The 23,713-nt window shown below is 39.1% G+C and overlaps 1 protein-coding gene across 1 annotated transcript in view; it reads left to right on the top strand.

Annotated features, from left to right (window-relative positions):
* Positions 1–23,713, top strand: part of RPS6KC1 (ribosomal protein S6 kinase C1) — an 85,253-nt gene that overhangs the window by 55,341 nt on the left and 6,199 nt on the right. The window contains exons 10-14 of the mRNA XM_064709089.1: positions 338–385; positions 1,931–2,063; positions 10,084–11,661; positions 11,933–12,022; positions 23,285–23,367. Of these exons, the coding sequence (XP_064565159.1) occupies positions 338–385; positions 1,931–2,063; positions 10,084–11,661; positions 11,933–12,022; positions 23,285–23,367 (1,932 nt within the window). The remainder of the gene's footprint in view (positions 1–337; positions 386–1,930; positions 2,064–10,083; positions 11,662–11,932; positions 12,023–23,284; positions 23,368–23,713) is intronic.

Raw genomic sequence — 23,713 nt, forward strand, 5'->3', positions numbered from 1 at the left:
CTTTCAGTAGAGGTGATGCACTGCTAGCAGAGATGCTCTTTGCAGCTGTAGGTGTTCTTGTCTCTGCAGCAAACCCATCCACAATTTTCTCTCTAAATAAATCCTCTTTTATGTTGTTGTTACCCTAATTTTAGAGACCTATATCCTCAGTCATTTTTTTGCTAAAAAAAATAAGAAGTCTGGTTGTCAAGTCTGTATGCTGCAGGGGTTTAATTTTTAAATTGATTATATAATTTCTTTTTAAGAGTCCTCAGCATTAGATTTAGGAACTATAACTAGAAGTTTTGTTCGCTTATTCCTGTGAATCCTAAATAAATTCTGATTACTTTTTGCTTAGGTTTTGCTTGTAATGGACACTAGAACACAGCAGACTTTTATATTGAAGGTGAGTAAAATCTTTTATTTTTTGGCCTCTGAAATTACACCACCACACAAAGATCAGTTTGTATGTAATTTATAGAGGTATCCCTGCAATATATTGTTGTTATGGTAATACATGTTAAGTGCTCTGGAATTCTTTTTTGTCAGTGTTTGGTTGCATTCCTTTCCTTTCCTTTCTCTCTAAGATCCCTAGTGCTCAGATGTGCTGGTTTAGTCACCTGAGATGCTTCTGGTTATTGAGGCCAACACCTTTGCAGACTTTGGTAAAAAATCACACATTTCATGTGCTGCTTTAAAACATCTCTGAAGCCTTGGTGGCTCAGGACTTCTGACAAAGGTGAAAATTCTTTTTAATCCAAGCACATTGACCGCACTTTGTGTTTGGTCTTTTTTAGCTGAGGAATATCCTGCTGGCCTAAGTGGGTTCTGGATGAAATGCACAACTGGCCTTCTTCAAATTTGTTTCCTTATGATTTACATCAATAGTCTGAGATAACTGAGATAACCCACTACATTTCTGTACAGTTATGTGGTCAGAATAAAATTTTTGCATTATTCTTTTATGTTGCTGTGAGTGTTCAGATCAAGACCCCAGTGTACTCAAAGCATCTGTGATGCTGAGAATTGGCCATTTACTTCAGGCTCCCCTTGACATGAATTCCACTGCTAATGGCAGGAAGGATGGAAAAAAAGCTGTGTCCCAAACATGAAGCTTTAATTACTTGTTAACATTTTGTGACTTTGCTTCAGATCTGGCTTACAACTCACCTTTGTTGCACAAACTTAACTTTGTGCATTGGCCTTTGAAATTGTATGTGCAGGATACAGCAAACCTGTTTGTTTCTCATAAAGGTTCATTTGTGAATATTTTATATTAGAACCTCACGTTATCTACTGGCAGATAGGGTAACATTGAATTTCCCATGTAACTGCCTATGTTTATCAATATTGTAATAGGTCACACTATTGACATAATTTTTTTCTCTTTCTCTCTCCCCTCCCTTCCACCCTCCCACATCAATTTTTTCACTTCTGGCAACTTCATCCCTGCACTACCTCCCAAAAATCATTGCCTCTCAAGGAGACTAATCCTTTCCTTTCCTTTTTATTGAGGTGGTTGCTGTCTTTAGTAAAGTAAAATGGAAATGTGAGGATTACCTGTGAGGCTAAGGCATTCTTTTGTCTTTAAGACTTGAATTGAATTTTTTTTAAGAGTGTCTTTTGGTCACGCGCAAAAATAAAATTTTAAAAAAAGGTCACAGGGAAATAACTGAGTGTCATCCTGATGACTTAGTTTGAGAGAGATTCTAATAAAAACATTGACCCATGTAATTGATTTTAATGGCAGCTTTGTGCCATCTTCTGTTCTCTGGAAACGCGCCAGATGCCATCAGCACAGCCTCGGGGGACCGAGGGGCATAGAGCAGCAGATGAGTGGTTTCTCTGAAGCCCAGAGTAACTCGGATAGATTAGTTTGGTTGATAAACACAGAGCACAGCAGGCTCCAAAGGCAACTGAGGGTACAACTGACCTTTTTGTTCTCTGTCAGGGTCTAAGGAAAAGTAGTGAGTGCAGCAGGAGCAGAGCGACCATCATCCCCCGCTGCGTGCCCAACATGGTGTGTCTGCACAAGTACATCATCTCCGAGGAGTCTGTCTTCCTCGTGCTGCAGCACGCAGAAGGTTTGTCTCTCCTTTAAGCATATTGTTGAAAAGAGTCAAAGGTTTTTAGTTTTAATCAATGGTGCACTTCATTGTCAAATGAATCTCTCATATATCCAGTTAAAATATTTTAGTGTGGCAGAGAGGTGTCATGTAAGACACCCCACTCTGTTCCTCTGTCCCTCCCTTTTCGCCTGTCATTCTGCAGTGAATCTGATTCCTGCTTCAAATGGCCTCAAATCCTTGAATTGTAGCAGTATTGAAGGCTTCCAACTGTTTATTTTCTACAGGAGAGGGAGTGCTTTGACTGCAACAACTATCTGCATTATTTACAGTTAGCTCTCAGAGATAAAGTCTTTGGCTACTTTCGTAAACTTTAACTGGTAAATCTGTTTAGCATCTTCTAGTTAAAATGACAAGTATTTGCACAAGAATTTAATAGCTCTGCTAAAAACCATGAACATTTTCCTGTTGATTAATATTGCTCTGATCTAGATTTTTAAGAAAATAGCTAGTGGCATCACACAGGAGTTCAAAGCAGAACCACAGAGTTGTGCCTTCAAACTATTTATAAAATTCCTGTTAAATGTACAGGGAACAGGTGGCACAAAATAATTACATTTTGATTTTTTTGTCTAACACCTGGATTTAAATATTCCCTAAATGTAATTACCCATATTTGTTTAAAATGAGTACAGAATATAAATTTTGGGGTTGCTAATAGTTATTTTTTTAGGAAATGTTAATAACTCAGACAGAATGGATGATGTGAAGAAACTAAGCTGGCTGATAGAGAAGATAATTTTATTACATTGAATATTATTTCTTTTCCCCCTTAATAACTTAGATTTTGGCTTTTTCATGAACAATTTGTCTCATGAGGCCAGCTAAAGTTAGCTTTGCAACAGGAATGAATGTTTCTGCAATGTGTGACTTGGTTTTGCCATGAGCACTGATGCAGGAAGAAAAGCCTCACATTGCAGTAGTGCCTGATGGTGATCTTGGGAATTTACAGTGCTGCTCTGTACAGTGCAGCACTTTTTTTGAGGTGTGTATATAATAATAGACACAATAATTGGGAAATTCTCACCTGGGCTGCAATCTCCATATAAGCTGTTATATTTTGTTTAGAGAAAAAGTATTTGTAAAAACCCACAACCAAAGAAGCTCCAAACCAAACACAAAATCCCACCCATAACCTTTGTCAGATACCAGCTGCCCTTAAGACTAGCATAATTACATAACTTTAAAAAGCCTTCCTAATACTTCTGCAGTTTCTGAAGTCCTACAGTTTTGCTCTTCCCTTTAGGAAGAATGTTCTTCCTTGAGACAGATGGAAAAGTGAGTGGAGTAGTCATGGAATTTTGTGGGAGAAGTGGTCAGATGTAAGAACAAGTTTTAAGAAAGGCCTAATGTGAGCAGCTGACAATGACAATCTTCTGGAATTGTTAATTTTATTGTGATAACAATAAGAAAAATAGAGACATTGCACGAACAGAGCTCTTTCATTTTCAAGAACCTACTGTCTGGGCTCAGAACACGCAAAGGGAAAGGAAGAGTGATATATTCTGCTGTAAAGAGTGGTAGCTGGGGTACATAGTGATGAGTAAATTGCCTGAGAATGTATTCAATAAGTGCATTGCAGATGTAGGGTCTGATTCCAAATCCCAAACTGGGGCAGTGGCCACTGCTCCTCACCCTGCTGTGACACTGATGCTGGAAAGGGATCTACGAGAAAGGCTTCTAACTCTGTGTGAATAAAGGATAAATAAAAATAGGGCTGAAGTTATCTTGCACTATTTGCAGAGTAGTCTTGCTCACCCCAGTGATGATGGTCTTGATCCGATCAGTCTTATGTTAGTAGTACTCATTCTTTAAATTACAAGGATAATAACACCAGGAATCCCTATAAACAAACCTATCTTAAAATGTTGTCCAACTCAGAGTAGATATGAATAGAGAAGGTGCTTGTAGTTGATGTTGGGAAAAGATAAAAATTTCTAAGACAGTACTTTTTAAGTAGTAGTCTCTTGAAATTTTATTTAATGACATATGAATGCTCTAAATATTCATACTCCAAGTAATTCTTGTAAGCAATGAGATTGTGCCAGTCAAATTTGTAAGTGGTGCTGATTTGTGATGTTAGGTATGTTAGCTCCACCACTGTGAGTTTGAAGGGTAAAATACCAAATGTGTATTATATATATATTGTATATAATGGATATATAATGTCGTATATAATGGGTATTATATATTAATACCCATTATATACGACTTCAAATGGGTAGCGGCTCGTATCGTAGCAAATTCAGAGGTTTTAATGTTATGAATGGATAATATATGTTTGCTAAGCTGCTGACTGGTTCATTGTAGATTTTGTCTATATTACTAAGAGCAGCACTGTTGGGTTTTGTGTGGAATTCTGCAAGCTTGACCAATGGCTCAAGAGGAAGACCTTGGTTGGTTGGTTTGGCAAATCATGATGGTGTAACGTGCCTAGAATTGGTGAGTGAGGTCTTGGGTTCTTTTAGAGATTTTTCTCCCCTCCACAGTGACAGGCTTCAAGGATGCATCAGAAGCACAAAAGTCCATAAAGTTATCTTGTAGCTTTTTTGGAAAGCACTTGCCAAGTTCTAGTGTGGGAGAGAGCCAATCTGATGTTAATAAGGCCTCGCTTCTTCCTGGCACTACGAACAACTGAAATTTTAGAAACAGATGCTTCAAAATAGGCTGGGGGGCTTCCATGGGACATCAAAGTTTAAGTGGCTGTTAGAAGCTGTCAAATCTATTTAAGCATAAACAAGCTGGAGTTCCTATCAATCTGGAGAGCACTCAAGAAACTTCCTGCTGAAGAGGCTTGCTGCACGCAGCAATTGATAGACACCACCACGGCAGCGCTCTGGCTTGCAAAGCTGGGGATTTGTTGTTAGGAGAGGAGATAATGCTAGCTGTAAATATTTGACAGCAATCAGAAAATGCAGGGAAGGTGATACGCTCCTTGGCAAGTGACTTTTTCAGGAGGCTGCTTTGGAATAGTAGCTTTTGCTCCAAGTGCATTGGAGCTTTGCCTAAACTAGCAAACCTTGCAGCAGAGATTCACCAGCGGCACTGGAAATACAGGACTGCAGATGTAGGACTCTGGTGCTTGTAACTACTGTCATGTTGGAGATTAGGCAGGAGCTCAGCTTCCTGCTCGTGTGGAGCTGCAGCTCCACTGTGCCTGCCTTTGGGATGCTGTGGAATATTGTTGTTGTGCCATGGCAATGCCTGTGTGCCTGCTTTGCTTTTGGCCTAGGAACTGTGCAAGCCCCATTTTTTGTAGCTGTTGCGTTAAGATGGTGAAGTTTACCAGGGCATGTCTCTGTTCAAAAGGGGGACAGTGATTCTTTGAAATCCATGGAATTGTTCCTTTTCCAGCAAGGAAGGCTATTAATTCTCATGAGGTGCATGGTTTAAGATTGGAAGTCCTGGCCATACACAAATCCTTATGCAGTGATGTAGAGACTTGGGCCCAGTTTTGGAGAATAATTCAAGCATATGTCTTTCAGTACTGTGTTTTCCTTCCCTGTCACATTGCAATTATTTGGAAGTCTGGGTTGTTCACTTTGACTTTGTTTGGGATTTCCTAAATACAGTGACTGTTACATTCTTAGCTGCATTCCAGTTCTGTGAGAATTGCAGTACTTCATCCTTGGGAATAATCTCATGGGCTAAGCTAGCAAAAGCTATTGATTTATTTTGGAATATATCTCCTTAGTCAGCCAGTCTTTCAGGATGTGAAACTGAAATGGGAAGTGTCTGATAACTGGGTAAGGAAGAATCCAACTGGTCATGAATTTTTCTTGTCAGCTGGAACAAAAAACATGTTTAGGAGACAAATTTGCTGATCTGTTAGGTTTTGTTTTATTCTGTCTTATGTACTATTATAGTCTCTGTATTTTCTTTTTGGTGTTCCTACATCAAGTGCTATTAATAAAAAAGCTGCAGAAATGTTTGAAAGAATATAAAAGATTTCTAGTCAGCTTCATCACTTGGTCACTTTATGCTGAATTTCCTGTTGATTATTTTGGACACTAACTTTTTAGATTCTGCCTTTAGAAGCAAAGGTGTAAGCTCCAGAATATTGGAAATGTGGTTAAGTATAGCACTGCTGATAAGAAATTTCTCACTGAATAACTGCAGAAGAATGTGGAACTTGATGATTTTCATGTGCTTATAAAACTAGAAAGACTGAAGTAGACTGACTGTAGAATCAGTTCATGGTAGAAGAAAACAAACGTAATAATTAGTTATGCTAATAATAGAGTTCTGAAATTGCATTAAACACTAATAAACTTTAGCTTAATACTGTAGCTTTTTTAGTTATTTAGTTTGTTGGACTGTCTGACAGTGACTGAAGCTTACTTGTTTGGATTGATTTCTGTAATTTTAGTTTTTATAGATTCCTGATACTATATTAGCATGGTTTGCTAATGGGTTTTCTTGATCTTACACAACACATGGGGAGAGGGGGAAAGATTATTAGTATGTCATTCATAAAGGCATAATTACATACGCAGATACAAATATCACTTTTGTTTGACCCTGGATTGAATGTTTGCAAAAAGGAATGAAATTGTTGTTTTTCACTATAGAACACAATTATTGCATGACATTTATTTACGTATTTCCACTTGACCAGGAGGCCAGTCTTGAAATATTTGTATGTTAACATATTTGGACATAATTTTTGTTTGGTTTTGTTTACTTGTGTTTAACTCTTAAGTTGAAGTTGCAGTAAGTAGTCATTTCCAGTGTGGTTTTTAAATACAAGTCATGAATAATGAACAACTTCTTTTTGAAAACCTAAGATAAGAGATTTGCAAAAAGAAATGAATTGTTGCAGTTCTCCCTGTTTTCACAAGTGGACAGTGGTGAATTCTTGAACACTGTAGAAATAAAGAGATTTCTTTTTTTTCTTTTGCAACTTCTGTGTTTACTGAACCTCTCAAATATGCCAGTGATTTTTCCGTGGATTTTTGAAGTATTGATCCCAACGTGTCTCTTTTTCCTTCCTTAATCTTTCTTGGGCCTCCTTTAAGCTGCAGTAATCCAAGTAGAAGCCCAAATCTAGTGGAGGTTGCATGAAATCTTCCATGAAGTGAGGCAGAGGGAGCAGAAGACAGGAGTTGTCCTGAGAGCAGCTGAACTTGTCAATAGGTGAAAAAATTAGGTTGTGCACGGATAATTCTTGCATTCTTCATATTGTGGGCAGCCCAGCCCCTTCTTATCTTAGTGTAGGGGTACAAAGCATTTGGGTCAGTGAGAGCCATTCAGGAGTCACATGTAAAAGCCCACCTGGTGTCCAATAATGACACAGGAAAATGATGTGACAAAAGAGCACAGGAAGAAGGTTTTGAGTTTTGTCTCCCTGTTAGAAAGACCTTTTACAACTTCCTTCAGAGGAAGCACTGATGGTGCTCACACTTGAATTAAAGCCATACCTGGAGGCTGAGGTGATGGTGTGCCAGGCGCTTCCCAAAACTCCAAATACCTTATGTGAGTCTTCATGGTCTGTGAACATGCTTTGACATCTGAGGTTTGTGTTTTCAGAATAAATTTGTGACTAAACACTAATAATATGTAGATGAAAATATTTAGCTTGTACTAATTAATCATTAATGAAGGTGGGATGGGGAGACTATATAATTTTTTTATTAGATAGTGTGTTTTATTAAATGCAGTAGGTGGTTCTCAAATTAGATTTTATTGCTTGGTATGAAATGGACATGAATCATTCCATGCCTAGTTAATAAACTGGGCAAAGTTATTTTATTAAAAATAAATTATAATAAAATAGTTATTTTATTAAATTGGGTAAAGTACTTGAAGTAATTTAATTGAAATTTTAAAGGAAATTAATTCTTCTGGATAAAAGTGTGAAAAGAGGATAAACTCTCACATATGTAAAAATTATGTATGTTCTCACTCTCTTTCTCATTCACTTTTCTGTTTTTTAATCTCCCTGCCGTTTTATAGCAAAAATATGAATAAATGTAGAAGTATAACATTAGTAAAGAACTGCTGGTGATTATGGGATGGACAACTCTTATTCACTAAATCAGCTGCAGTAATCCTGAAGTGCTGTGCAAGCTGAAGGGCTCTGAGGGCAGGCTGCCTTTGCCCTGCTGTGCTGCTGTGTGACCTGTTGTGTTTAAAGCAAGTGGCCTCACCTGAAGGGCCTGCAGGGGCTCCCTGCTTCTCACAGGGCTGAAATCCTCCTGTGAGGCAGCTCTGGCAGGGCCAGGGCTCTCGGTGTCACCAGCACAGGCCTGGGGTCACTTGTGCCCCGGCAGGCTCGGAGCCAGGCCCTGCCCTGCAGCTCTGCTGGGAGGGACCCAGGAGCTGCGCTCGCTGCTGAGGCAGGGCACACTTTGGGTGCATATTGTGAATGCCCCTCTGGGGGAGAATTTAAAGTGCTTTTGTTTACAGTGGTCAGTATAGCAGTTCTTGTTCCTCTCTCTGTGAGCACTGCTTCCCTTTGCTCCTGTTGCTTTACCTGGCATCCTTTCTCACCGCATTCTAGAAGGTGGCAAGGGCCATCCTGACCTGGTGCTAGCTCTGTTTGTACTTTGGGCAGAAACCAGGGTGATTACCAGACCTAAATTTTCATTTTTACCATTGGACTCAAGCTGTTAGAATTCCCTTTTAGTGTTTTTAATATACTTACTTTCACCACAACCAGTGAGATATTTTTTTCCCCTTGAAAAACAAGTCTTGTCTTAGCCAGGGGGATGGAGGGCAGGAAAACTTCACATTATATTATTCAAATTAATTTTTTAAAGTGTCAAGGTTTTTCTGTCTTTGATAAGTTTTATTTGAAATACCTGGGAGTATAGAAAATCTGTTCCTAGGCAATGATAAATAGTTTCTTCTTTTATTGTACTTTTTAAAGGAATTTTGCCTTATAAACAGAGTGTTAAAAACCCCAAACTATTAAAGAATGTATTTTGGAAAAATACAAAACTCTGTTTTATCCAAATAAGTAACAAAAAACCCCAAAAAAACCCCACCAACTTTGCAGATGCCCAGTGGGATGGATGCTTATTTTTTCTTTTACAAAGATTTTGTTCCAACTCCTGCATTTTCCAGAATTTCTGTACAGTCTTTGAAGTTGAAATGTCTTGACATTGCATTTCTCCCTAAGTTATCAAAGGAGACTTGCTAGCTTTAAGCTAAATTCTTTGGCACATACAAGAGGTACAGTAACTTCCTGATTTATTTTGCTAAAATTACGTTTTGAAGTCTGTGAGCTTTTGTAATATGTGCAGCATTGGGAACCATGAAGAGTGCTGGTTTGGATTTTTTAAATGTAACTTATTTTTGGAGATACCACTTTCTTAGATGCTGTGAAGGAGCTGTTTGCCTGTGTACCCTAAAGTATTGATAAATTCTTGTCTGGTGCAGCAAAGCATGAAAACCTTTTTATGAATTCTAAAGTAAATAGAAGAATTATATCAGTATTTAACTAAAATCCCCAACTTCTTAAAAGAGAGACACAGACCCTTAAAATATCCAGCTAATATGGTAATTTCCCGTACTGAACTTGCTGTTTAGTTTTCAGTCCATTTCCACTAATGCTGCTGATGAGTTTAGAGCTGGGGTACAGAATTATTCAGGGTAGATAGAGGTGGTGATGAGCACTAAACAATTTGATCTTTCCTGGTTTTTGCTTCTTTTGAGGCAGCAGGTGGAGAGTAGGGACACTTTGCAACTTGAGACATGCTCTGTAATGAGACTTTACTGAAGTTTAGAAACAAAAAAGCAGCAGCTTAATCTCAGATGCTGCTCTTTAAATATTTATGTAATAATACAAATCTACGTGAAAAGCAAGTTGTGGTCCCTGAAATTATTTGCTGCTGGGGTAGCAGATCCAAATAACTCTGTGGATGTAAGGGTATAGTGACAGTGAGAATATTTTCCTGTTTCATAAAAAAAGTAATTCTATTTTGAGTGAAATTAAGAGAACCCCTCCCTTTTTTCTTTTTTTTTTTTTTTTCAGGAGGGAAACTCTGGTCTTATGTCAGTAAGTTCCTGAACAGAAGTCCTGAAGAGAGCTTTGAAATTCCTGAATCCAGAACATCCAGTTCAACTAAAATTTACCTGGAGCAACCAACACCAACTCCTAAAGAAACTGGTAGCAGCACTGATTCTAGAGATAGCTATGGGGAGAGCATGCTGAAGGTGGTGCCACTGAGGAGCAGCCTGACACCAAGCTCTCAGGATGACAGCAGCACCCAGGAAGATGGTCAGGAGAGTTCCAAGTGGATGGACTCGGCATCCAGCTCAGAAGAAGAGTGCACCACTAGTTATTTAACGTTGTGCAATGAATACGGGCAGGAAAAAATTGACTCTGGCTCCCTAAGTGAGGAACCAGTGGCTAAAGCAGAGAGTGAAGGGCTGCACACCAAAGAGAGGAGCTCCTTGCAGAGGTGCAGTGTTGTTGGCAGCGACAGCTTCACCTCCCAGGTTGTGCCTCAGGAACGAAAGCTGTTCGTCGACGATGCCGAGTCAGAAATAGCCAGCCCTACTAGGATACTGGACTCGTTGACTAGATCCAAGAACAGCCCCATGGAGCTCTTCAGGATAGACAGCAAAGATAGCACTAGTGAGCTCCTGGGGCTTGAGTTTGGAGAAAAGTTGTATAACCTGAAATCAGAGCCTTTAAAGCCATTGTTTTCTGTCCCAGATCATGACAGAAGCTTGGATGCCCTGGAGAGCAAGATGGGTGTGAAAGCTCATGACACTGTGAGCAGGGGTTCAAATGACTCTGTGCCAGTCATCTCCTTTAAGGATGCTGCTTTTGATGATGTGAATAGCATTGATGAAGGAAGGCCTGATCTCCTAATAAACTTACCAGGCATGTCTGATGAAACAGAGGAGCCAGCCGTGTCAAGGCCAGCAAAGTTTACAAAATCTGATAGGGACGTGTCAGAAGTAAAGTTGTTGGAAACACCTGATGTCTTGCAATTAAATAATTCTGCAGAGCCATGCAAAGCATTTGATCAGGAGCCAAATCATGTGGCACCAGAAGTGGGCGATCCTGCCCACAAGGAAGCAAATGAGCAAACTGGCGTCACTCAGGGAGCTCTTGGGACCCTCTTTTCATCTGACCAAGAGGTAGGTGCTTCAGAAGATGGGGCTCTGTTCCAAGAGCTTGGGGCCTGCTCCTTAAACATGGCAAGCAAAGAAGAAAGTTCACGTGTTTCCAACCCGCTCTCAGGTGCTCCAGAGGTTAGCTTGGACACAGACGCGCTAAGGAATGAAGGAGTGTCGCTGTTTTCCAATCAAACTGAAGACAGCAGGAAAGAGGAGGCAGACTCAGCTATGTCACCAGCAGCTGAAAGTAAAACGACTGCACCAAAGAAGGAAGACAAAATAACAGGAGCAGGGCAGAAGGAAATACATCAAATTTTTCAGGACCTCGACGAAAGATTAGCGCTAACCTCCAGGTTTAATATCCCAGAGGATTGCATTCAAAGATGGGCAGCTGAAATGGTGGTAGCCCTTGATGCTTTACATAGAGAAGGAATTGTGTGCCGCGATTTGAACCCAAACAACATCTTATTGAATGATAGAGGTCAGGAACTTTTGCAAATGCATTTCTTTTTATTCGCTGTTGCTTCCAATTAACTGAGTAGGCGTTTTATCTTGTAATTAGTATCTTCATTTCCTGTCTAGAGCTTCATTATCAGTGCAGCAAATTCACCCCCAGTAATAGCTTCTAGTACTTAATGATGCCATTATTCTTAATGATACTGTTTTTAGCTACAAAAGGAGTAATTACAGTTCACTTCTGCAGAAAATGGAAGGGAAAAATGTTTTGATTTCTCCTGTCGTTTTGTTTTTAGGACACATTCAGCTAACGTATTTTAGCAGGTGGAGGGAGGTTGAAGATTCCTGTGACAACGATGCCATAGAGAGAATGTACTGTGCCCCAGGTTAGAGCAATCACCTACAATGTTTCACTTGGAAAGTAGATTAGCAGCTTTCATTTTCTCTTGTAGTCTCTGTAGCATACAGCTTGAGATCATGCGATATCTGAGTTTTCTTTGCCTCTTTTCCTTAATGTTTTAAAAAGCTACAGGGCTCATAACTGCTTTATTGTTGAACTGTGGTGGTGTTTGTTATGTCATTTCCATAACGTGTAATTGTACTGAATGTCTTGTTTAAGCAAGTTAGGAATGTTCTGTTTTCTTCTAGTTATTTCCTGTGTGTGAGTACATCTTGGTAAATGAAAAGAGCAAATGAGGCTGAAAAAGTGGCGCTAAGACCCTTAAAAATATAAAAATTTATACATGCAAAGGACATGGGTGGTGGGGGACAACCACAGAGGTTTGAAAAATACAACCCTAATAGGCTCAGAGATGCCTCTGACATTTTTGATGAGCTACAGTGGGCTTTGAAATAGTTTAGAGAGCTCTTTCCTTAGAACTGCTTTCATCAATCATGAGGGTGATAAAATCAATATCTCTTGGGATCTTATAGCAAGGATGGCACTTGAAACTGAGCCCTCCCTCTTTTCCTTTTTCCAATTTATTTTCTGCTAATACAGTGGTCTGTGATTTTTGGCAGTGACAGCCAAAAATCAGGTGTTCCATGTACAGCTTAATATTTTTAAAATTTCATAGTTAACTTATAAAAACTATGTTTAGACTCAAGATTACTATGTTTTCATTCCAACCTTGAAATGCCAGCATAACTTTCTGCAGAGTGCATGGTCTGGCCAGGCATTGCAATTTGGCATGCAGGTAGTCCTCAAGCTCAGGGTCTGCAAATGTGTGTTTAGAAAAATTTAGAATAAGGAAGAATATGGAAGTTCTGAATTTAGTTTGGCATCAGGTGTTTCTTCTGTGTTTTTGTTCTTCAAGTGAAATGCTGCAAGGAACTGCCTCTGTGAATAAAGGTGGTAGGGTCTCAACAAACTTTGAATGTCAGCTTCTTGAGATAAGTGAAAAATAAAATCTTTTCTATGCAAGTCAAAAGGGCAGGTATTACAGAAAATAATTCTTTTCACCTATCAAAGTAAATCCAGCACCTTCGTTCTACCCTCAGGGCACTTTTATTCAAGAACAAGATAATTGGGGAATCCCAGCAATTACTGTGTTTGTTAAATAGATGGCTGTCCTGGTTGCCAACATGTGTGACAACCTGTTAGAGAGGTGTTTTCCTGCCTCCCTAACGCAGCCCTGAACAGAGCGCTCCCCAGTCGAGTTCCAGCAAAGATGGAAGTGCAGCCTTTTCCCACCCTGTCATCATTAATGAGCTGTGAAAGTCAAAGCTTAATTTTTCTGTACTTTAATGAGGATCCAAAGAGAGGCGCTTTTTGCCCCCTAAGCCCCATCCAGCCAACTCCTGCAGTAATTAAGTGTTTAGGGAGCAGTTGAAATAATATTTAGAAGTCCCCGAATGCAAGAATGAAGTTTTGCACACCGTCATTATTTCCACCTCACAGCACAGGTGTGGTACCCATCCGGGCTTTTTTTGCTGGAGTTGCCCTCCCCTCTCTGCCCTCTCTGCCCTACCCCAGGCTGCATTTGCTTTGTGTGTCTGCAAGGTGAGGATTTGCAAATGCAAGTATTAGATGTATTCAAGGTGGATGAATTGGTACTGCTCCGTGATTCTTGCCTTTCAGATTTCTTGATCTTAATGTTACCTCTGTGAAGCATGCTGGTACTTTAGTGTAACTGTTACATGGTAATTTTTAGTAGGAGAGTAATACTTGGTATAATTTAGCAGCACAAAATATATTTTGAATTCAAGTGTCATTCTTTTATGAAGAATGATTCAGTAATGGTGTATGGCTGTGTCCACAGCAGCTTTCCTAGGGCTACTGCTGCTGGTAAATGTTGTTTTAGAACTTTTGACCAGTGTTAAAAGCAATAACCACATTAGTAAGCTTTCTCTAGGTTCCAGTATTACAGGGGACAAAAAAACTTAATTTGGATGATAATTATTTTTCATTTTGAGGAGTGTACCATGTCCCAGAACCTCTTTATCATGAAAGCATTGCTCATCAAACTGCTTCCTTGAATAAGGGTTTTCAAATTATATTTGTCCTTCAGTTCAGTACACTAGGAACAAGTTTTGCCGTTTTAAAATTATTTTTTAAGTTTCTTGTTAATATAATATAAAATGTTTCTCACAACTTGGTTTTACTTTTTTTTTTTTTTCTGAGGGAAATGCTGTATTTTTGTAGACGTGAAAAATTTTCTTCACAAAATTTTATCAGGTGTTATGGTTTCTTTCTGTAACAAAACGCAGTGTCTAAAATAAGTGACTCAAAGTGAGTCTTTATCTCGTTTTGAATTTTCCTGGTGTTTTCAGGATTATGTGCTGTGTTGCCCTGTCTCTGGATAGTCAGCCTCCCTTCTCCTTTTCTCTCCTGCTGAGGGATGCAGTGGAAACTTGGCTTGTAAAATTTTTGTGTTTGGCTTGCTGTGTGCTTTTAACTGAGTTTGAGGCAGAATAGATTTGGATATGATAACTTGTATTCTACCTGATTTCAACAATTTAGTGCACTCTTTCATAGTATGCAAGAAAGGGAAGGTGTCTATCAATAAACTACTTTTTAGAGTCTGCTGTTGGAGGCTGAGAACAGATGAGTTTAGGGCTGCAGTTTTTTTCTGCATTGATTTTTGAGGAGCAAATTTTGCAGGCAGAAAAAGGGGAGGATGAATGTGAAATTTAAACACATTGCAGGATATCTTCAGTTTAAAACAAATAGAAAATTGTATTGAGAATTATATGAAAATTTTAAACGCATTTGAAACAGTTGTCTTTTCAGTTGTTGAGGTTTCAGATATTGCTTTTCTACAGTGCAAGTTATGATTTGCAGTGAAGTGCATGAAGATGTATTTAAATCTTAAGCTGTTTTATTTGTTGAAGAAAAACATGAAGTCTAAATTCTACAATTTATATATGGTAAACAAATTGCTGGATGGGCTAGGGATAGTAATATATTAGTGTGGAAGCTTTGCAGGGCCAAGGGAGAATAGAGGTCCACCTGTGTGAAACTTGCTTGTGGGATGTAGGATTTTGTGTTTAAGGCTTTCTGTGCCCCAGAGTGTAACCTTGCATTGAGGTAAAGCAAGGCAGAGTGGGTACAGCAGCAGTGATCAGATCCCTGAAGCTCAGGGACTTGTTCAGCTCCTGTTGTCCTGGGAGAGGTGGAGAGGCAAAAAGACATTATGCAGTGCATATATAAAATAACAACTGCAACGACTATAAAAGTGCCAAAAAGACGAGGTAAGAGAACAGCTTGAAAAGCTGCACCGCGCTCCCTGCGAGCAGTGTAATTAGTTCTGTGTGAAGTGGCAATGGTTATTTCGCATGGTGCATCGGTCCGAGCAGGGCTGCGTGTGTTGCGGGAGCGGCACTTCCCCGCTGCCGACGGGAGGTGGCATTGTACCATTAATGGATGCTGCTGTCGCACTGGCTGCCCCTCGTTTGCTTAACTTCTCCTAAGAACTGGAGACGGAAGATGCGGCTCATTTGTAATGATTTGCACATCAAGAATTGTGCTCGTAAGCTGGTGGTGTGTTACGGTGCTGCTGGATCTGTTGGTGTGGCTGGGTTACTCTTTACTGCTTTACAGTTCTGCTCAATTTAAAAAAACCCAAAAGTTCCTGAACCAACTCTGGCACCAGCAAAGCTGTCTGCAGATGCTTAAAAGTAGTGTCTGTGCTATGCTTTGATTAATGCCCAAACGAAATCTTTGCTGTTCACCTATGATAAGTCAAATGTTGTTTCTCTAATTCCCAACGGAAATGTTAAATTATAAATCATACCGTATAAACTCAACACCACTGCAAGTAAAACTGTGCGAGGTTTGGCTAAGAATGACCTATTTGCTTTTAAAGAAGAAATTAGCACTTGTAACTGAGAATTTCTGCTGTGTTAATATGGCTAAGGTGATTATAGTGAGGTTTATGTGTTTTGTTTCCTTTAACTTTCCCCCTCTTTGTAGTAATTTTGTTTTCTGAACATTTTAAAGTGCGCTGAGCAGCTGATGTCTGAATACAAAGTTATTAGCAGATCAGATGAGAATGATTCGCTTCTGTTTAAACAGCCCTTTGCTCTCCATGCCCCCTGAGAACTCTTATCACATATTTGTCCAAAAAATCCCCACGAAAACTAACAAAAAATCCCTTGCTTTATCCACCTGCCTGGTGGCTGATAGTATCAGCAATGTATCTCTTTATCTCTTGGTTAATGTGCCTTGGTATTCTGAAGGGGGGAAAATTCCAGTAACAGATTCAATTTACATGGACAGAAACTTGAGCAAATGCCAGCCTAGCAGGGGGGCCATTATTCTGCTCTATAAATAAGTTTAAAAAAGAAACACACACACACACACACACACAAACCTGTGAATCAACATGTTTTGGTCTAATTGAGAGAAAAGCAAGATAGATGAATTTTGAAATGCAAATTATCACCTTCTGTTATTTTAAGTATTGGTTTTGCCAACATTGTGATCTTAAATATAAAGAGTTGTTAACTTTTAAATACAATAATAATTGTATTCCATTCTTGACAGTCACAATTTAAAAAAATAAAATTGGTAACTTTTTTTGTAAAAAGCCATTCTCAGTATGAGAATACCTGTGAGAAAGACAGAATTGTCTACAGCCGTTGCCTAGTCAAGCTGTCTTCGGGTAAAGCAGATTTAAGTTGAGGATTTTCTCATGAAGATAAATGTTTAAGGTACTTTTTCAGTCTAACCTGTGAAGTGTCATGTTGTAGAAGCAGCTTGCTGGTCTGACATCTTGTGTAAATATGATGTGTGAATGAGATGTTTTATTTACACTCCCCGAGTTCTTGTTCCAGCAGCGGGGATGCTTTCTGTTGCATCCCTGTAGTGTTTTTGGAGGACGAGGTTTCAGAACTGGGCTGCCTTTAGAGTCTTTTTTCTTTCTTATTTAAACAAGTTTTCACCAGACTTTGTTCACTAAAAACTGGAGATTTGCTGCTTGAGATCCTAAAGCCAAAGGGAGCTTAGCTTCCTAGAAAATGTAAGTAGGAAACTGGCCATCAGTAATGCTTCGTATTATTCTGAGGCTTTCATAAGCTGTGTGCTATATCAAGTCTTATTTACACAAAGTAGCATTCACAGACGCCTACAAATAAATATATGGTAAATTTGGTTTTATGTAACCTGCTGTTACTTGTGCACAGTGCAAAACCTAAGCAAAAAGAAGGAATTGTGTGTAAAGGATTTTGTTCCAAAAAAAAAAAGACAAAAATGTTTCAATGTACAACCTGATTTTTGTACTCCCAAATAAAGATGTCACTTTTGCTCTTAAACAATTGAAAATACAGATGCAAAGTGCAGCTGGTCACCTAAAATAGATGGCATGAAAATAAAAATTGCTAGTTGATATTATTAGCCTGCATGCTATAATTTTTATTTACTGAATAAGGAAAAAGATTATTTGCCTCTGTTTACCAAATAGACATTTGATGCAGAAAAACCTGCATATTATTTGTGTATGTGTTTTTCAGTGGGAGTTTGCAGGCACTCATTAAATCTGCTATTCTGTATTATAGTAATTTAATTTGAGTAGATTGTTTAAGAAGCAAAATAACTGTGGTGGATTAAAGTGCCATTAACCCTGAGATGTGTTGAGGGGGGGGCTGGTCTCGTAGACTGGACTTTCTGCTTTTTACCTCTAACTCTGTCCTAGATTTTTGTGTGACATTAGTGTCTCAGGATTATCCAAAAAGGAAAAGAAAATACCTGGAAAGGTGAAGGAGCTTTGGACATCAAAATCAGAAGGATGAGCTAGCTTGATTTGAAAAACCCTGGCAATAGGAAGCAGGATCAAACACAAACATGAAAAATATATGGCTGATGTGAATAAGGTCTGGATGTGCAGAAAAAGTGCTGATTCCTGTGAGGCTGGGAGTAACAGTTTTTCAGCAACCATTTGGAGTGGGACAGCTCTCTAGAGACCCCAGAGTGTCCCACAGAAAACAGTGACAACTGACTGCTCCCTGAATAGCGAAATGTCATGAACTTGGAGTTGGTAATTGAAAGCATAGGTCTGGGGAGAGCATCAGGTATTTTCTGAAAAAAATCTGATCCCAGGCTTGTTGTAAGTACACAATGTGCTTCAGGTGAAGCACATGGTCTTGTGGTTTTTCTTAGACTCTGTAACTAGAATAAGCAGTAAGATGTACCAAGCTGTTGATTTGTAAAAATCTGATGTTTTAGTCTGGCTGTCATAAACCCCAGTTGTTAACTCCAGAAGAAACTGTACTTACCTGTGTTTATTTATGTCTGATGTTATTAGTAGTATTAACATTACAGATGGGACTAAACCTTGAAGATAGCATAGAAGATGCCTTGTGAAAATAAACGGAGCTGGCTGTGAGGTTAATTAATGTTTGCTTTGTTTTGATAACAGAACAGTCATAAAACTTTGACTCTTTCGTCACACGATTATTTTAGAGGAAGTTTTGATTCCATCTTGGGCTACTAAAAGAAAGAACACAGTTCCCTCTATTTTTTTCTTCTTTTTTTTTTTTTCCAAAGAAGAGCATAGATGCTCGTGTTTTTGAATAACTTTTAGATGAAACTTCCTATTTTCATACTCCATTTGATCTTAGCAAATGTTCATTGGACTTGCCTCACTACTTTATTGTTTAAAGACCATGATAAACTTCTTATACTTAAATATAGATGGTTCAATACTGTGCTTTATAAATTACTGAAGCATTTTAGGCAAAGCATTATGGCCAGATTGCGTGTGGGATGTTTTATTTAGTGACTGTATCTTATGGTATCTTGGCTGACTGAGTCTGTTGCGAGTGAATTAGGTTGGAATTATTTTACTTGATTCTCTGCAAATGTTTCTTTACATATATAGATATCAAAAGATGATAAAACAGTAATCTTTTAAAATTAAATGAGTGTAAGGTAAATAGAATTTCCAGAGTCTCTAATGGTTTTTCACGCAATGTTTATCTTAATGGCCGCAGAAGGGGAAAACATTGTATTTATTTTCAGGATGTTGAACAAGTCCAATTCCTCATGAACAGTTTCAGACACCTGATGGTAGTTCAGATGAGTCTCCTTATTTTCCTATCAGTGCAGAAATACTTGAGAGTATGCTGTTCCCGCTTGCAGTGTGGCGTAAGGGGAAAGCCTTTCTTGACTCCTGGGTGTCTGGGGATGCACTGTATCCACCTAGCGCCAGTTTTTCTGTGAGCTGACTGGAGATGCTTTTTTTTAATTTTTTTTTTTAATTACTGTTTGTCCTACAAAATTTTTGATGAAGTTTTTGTTCTTGGTGATTCACAAGCCATCTGGCCTGAGTTGCACAGAGAATGTCTAAGGCCTCCTGTAAGCCTGGCTTGTTCCATGTTAACTACTGTTTGCCTGTGCTGATCATGAGGCATTATTGTCAGCCCTGGAGGAAACTGTGTTTGGAAGAAAATGTGGCAGGTGTTGTAGTAACAGCCTTTGAAATCCTTCAGCAAGAGGGCTATATATAGGGTATAGATTTCAAGTTGCTGTGTAAAGAATGAGAAAAGCTTTGGTTTGCCATCAATAGCTTTATTGAGAATGTGTGTTCAGGAGAAGAGAAGTTCTGCTTTTTCTTCAGAACTGGCACTTCTGTTTAAAATACAAAATGTTGTCAGCTATATCTCCCTTATCAGGAAGTAAGGTATTGCTGTGTGTAATGCAAATATTGAGATAAGTATGGAAACCATAAAGAAATGGCCTTTCAGTTGAGACCAGCTGCTCTGGAAGGAGGACAGTGCAGGGTAGTGAAGGTGTTTACCTGCACCATCTGTCTCTGTATAAACCTGATAGCATTTTACAAATCCCCTTCCCTTCAGTTATCCCAGTGGCTGCCGTTGGAATTGCTTTGTGCAGGAATTTAGCATTGCTGTTGACTTGTGCTTCGTGGTGCTGGATGTCATGGCCATGCTTTGGGAGGGAGAAAGAGGAAAGCTCTCTCTTTAATGAAATTGCAGTAGAGTTGAAAGAGCTATTGACTTTTTTTCACCCTACTTTATTATTTCTCTGATTTTCTATTTGAGGATGATAGGAATGTTTTTTTCTGCAAATGTTGTTCCGCCAGTCCTAGAAGCACCAACACCGTACATGTGTACACATGTTTATTTTTGTACAAATCCGGGTAAGGTCCTTGATTTCAAGGTTCATGAAGGAAAGATTTGGCACAAATATCCCCATGTTATTCACTTAAGCTTATGTGTCACTACCATTTATTGTCTAAATTACTTTGCTGATGGATTGAGATGAAAATGTTTTCTTAGTGAAGGCAGATATTGTAGTTCAGATTTATTGCAATATTGAAGCTTTAAAAAAAGCATATGCCCTGTGTGTATATTACATTAGCCAGCTACTCTGTGTCCCTCAAAAGCACTTCATAATCTACAGTTTCTAAATTTTCCATGATGTTTAGTCAAGATAAAATGCAGTAATACTGATGTGGTATCCTGGACTTATTATGATCAGTATTGCATCAGAAATCATGAGACCTGTTTGAAGGAAGGAAATGTAAACAACATATGTTTATTTGTAGTGTAAACAGTGATTTTTAAATTTTCTTTTTTTTTAAAGGAAAACGTTTATTTTAACATGAAATAAGGAAACTTTGGAACATAGGGAAAGCAGCTGGAAGGCAGACATTGCATAATAGGAAAAAAGTTGAGCTAAAATTTAGTTTTTGTAAAGAAGGGGACTCAGGTGTTGCCCTCAGCTGAGTCTTCCATTTTGTGTTCTGTGTTGGTTCAGATGACTTGTTATGCAGCTTCTGCTTGTGCATGAGAACCCAGGCAGAGCCCTTCAGCCCTGGGAGAAGTCCATGTACTTGCCTGTTCTTAATTTATTCCACTCGTGTCATTTTGGTCATGGCCAAAAGTGGATGGACCAGTTCAGTGCTGCTCTTGTCAGAGAACTGCAGTGACATTTGTTTTGGCTTGGCATATATTGAAAGTGTTCTTCCAGTTGAAAATATGAGCTTGGATTTTGAGGAAGTGGACTCTGGTTTGCTTTTTGACTCTTATTCTATATATTCTCTTATTCATCAGTGCTGCTTCCTGTAATGAACAGTTCTGTGAAAGGAGGCACTGTGACTTTGGTTCTTTAGAGAACTGGATCAGCATCTCTGATTGCCAGCATAAAGAGAAATAGCACCAAAACTGAGTAAAATTTGTTTTTTAGAATTTCTTTTCTCTGTACTCTGAATGATGTATTTTTTTCATATTTAGGTAATTTTTTTTTCAATTGGGCTGTAACTCATGAGGCCCATTCCCACTAAACACCTTTGGGAAAATTGAATTATTTCCTTCTGTGGCATTATTCTAAAATTTAAGGTGTGTCAATATGGGATAGTTAGTGGAACTGAGAATGTAGTAGTCAATCTTATTAACTCTTGGCTTTGTTGTCCTTATTCTGTAATAAGTGTGTAATTTAATTTAAAAATAAAAATCTTCACTTGTTGGGAAGAAACCTTCCTTGAGCTGAAAAGGCAATTCCATGTAGTAGGTTTCACTGAGAATTGCTCTGAATACCTTTCACTAGCTGGTTTGTGTAGAAAGCCCCAACTTTGGGGTTTCTTTCTTTTTCTTTTTCTAAAGGATAGTTACCATAGAAGGTTAGACTTTCTGTAGGACTTTAAAATTAAATTGCAAGAACACATTTTGATTTTTACACAAATTCTCTCAGTTTACTGTAACTTCAGCTTCATCCTGGTGCTCGCATGGGATCTTAAAACATTTTAAAAATGGATGTAACTATCCTGATACAGTTCCTTTTATAGTTGCTGTTCCATCTTTGTAAAAGTTTCTTGGTGCTGATAGGAGCATTAATCTGTAAGGAGAGGAATAAATTCTGCTGTGTGGCACCCTTACAGTGATGTATTGGTTGTTCCAAGGCCATTAAGTGTAGTAAACTTTTCAGTGCGAGGGATGTGCTAGCTTAAGAGACAATGTCTGAGCCATCCCTCCTTGTTGCTCTTGCAACAGCAGCCTGAGCTCAGTTCTGGGAGGTGCTGAGCCTCTTCCAGCTGTGTGGCAGCTGCACATCCCTGAGCTCAGCGTGGCTGTGCTTCCCTGCCTCTGGGGAGCTCCGGGGTGACACCTCCCTCTCCCTGACCCTGGGCTGGGACTCATCTGGAGCTCTTCTTGGCCATGCTCATGCTAAGCTCCATAAAATGATGAGCAGGATTTTTCTGCCCATGCTGCACTGCTTTTCACAGCAACAGCTATGTGACTGTATGCTAATTGTTGTCCTCTGCTGGGGAGCTGCTGTGGCTTTTGCCACCAAAGCTATTTTAGTGCAGCCTCTGCATTTCTTTGACAGTCATAATGAAGATTTCATCTTCGTTGCAATCTGGTTTTCTGCCTGTTTTAGGGCAGACAGTGTGGTGTGTTTGTATTTAATAATTTTTGCAGTTTAAAGCCTGAGTCAGTGAAGGCCAAGTTTTCTGCATGCATCATGCCACTGAATAGGTGTGTGTGCATGGCCAGGGCCTGTCACCCCCTTCTCCCCTCCCTGCTGTCCCTTGTGCCTGTGCAGCAATAGCACTGTTGGGTTGGATGCAAGGGGAAACAACTTTTTATACCAATGGTACAGTTTGGGCTGGGCTGTAGCAATACACAGCTGTGTATTGCTGTGGTTATGCTGTTTGAAGCAGATTTGATATCTCTCCATGAGACCATTGTGAAAAGCTCATGGAGATCTCCCATGGGGATCCCAGTAAATCATGTGGGTTAGCCATGAGACAAATCCTACCCTCAAAGGCAAAAACTGAAGTATGCAGTAAACTACTGCACCCTCCTTTGTGCTGCTTTTCTGGATTAGGCCACTCTGATGTGTCCAGCTCTTCTGGCTAGGGTAAATTCTCTAAATATGCTTTGCTTTACTGTCTGTCATTGTCCAGTTTTGTCCAGAATTGAAAAATCATAACTGTAATGCCTACAAGTCTTGAAAGTGCCTATGTGTGCATGGAAAATACAAATTATGCATAAAATGTATGGTGTTGCTGTGCTTGAACAATGCAATCTGTAGGTGGCTAAAGGGCTAACTAAATTGCAGGCATAATGAAAGCTCTGTGGTATTTAGTATATGTTCTGTCAGCATTAAACAGTCACCTTGTAAATATATGTTAATTTTGAAGGTGTAACTGACCTTTTTAATATTAATTGAAATGTCTCATGTTTAGAGGTTGGTGCTATCCTAGAAGAGACAGAAGCCTGTGACTGGTGGAGCCTGGGTGCCATTCTTTTCGAGCTCCTCACTGGGAAGGTAGGGCTGGGGGCAAGTGACTCCATAAAAGTGACTTCTTGGCCAGTAGTTTCTTACCAGTGATGTTCCCAGGTGTGATTCCCTTGATTGTATTTCTCTGATGAGCTTTGCCAACCTGAGCACTCTCAATTTGCTTAGTCTGCATGGGACCAGAGAAACAAAACATGTTCAGCCTTCAGCAGAACAACTTAATAGAGCTGTACCAAACTAAGGACTGAAAAAATAACCAAAACCATGCTGCCCTCTTAGCTACAGTGAAATCCAAATTCTCTAACATTCCATCTGTACATGTACAAAACTTTTGCCCTAATACTTCCAGTAGTATTTCCTGAGACTGTGTAGAAGC

The sequence above is a fragment of the Zonotrichia leucophrys genome, chromosome 3 (genome assembly GCF_028769735.1).
Source record: "Zonotrichia leucophrys gambelii isolate GWCS_2022_RI chromosome 3, RI_Zleu_2.0, whole genome shotgun sequence".
In the NCBI taxonomy this organism is placed as follows: Eukaryota; Metazoa; Chordata; class Aves; order Passeriformes; family Passerellidae; genus Zonotrichia; species Zonotrichia leucophrys.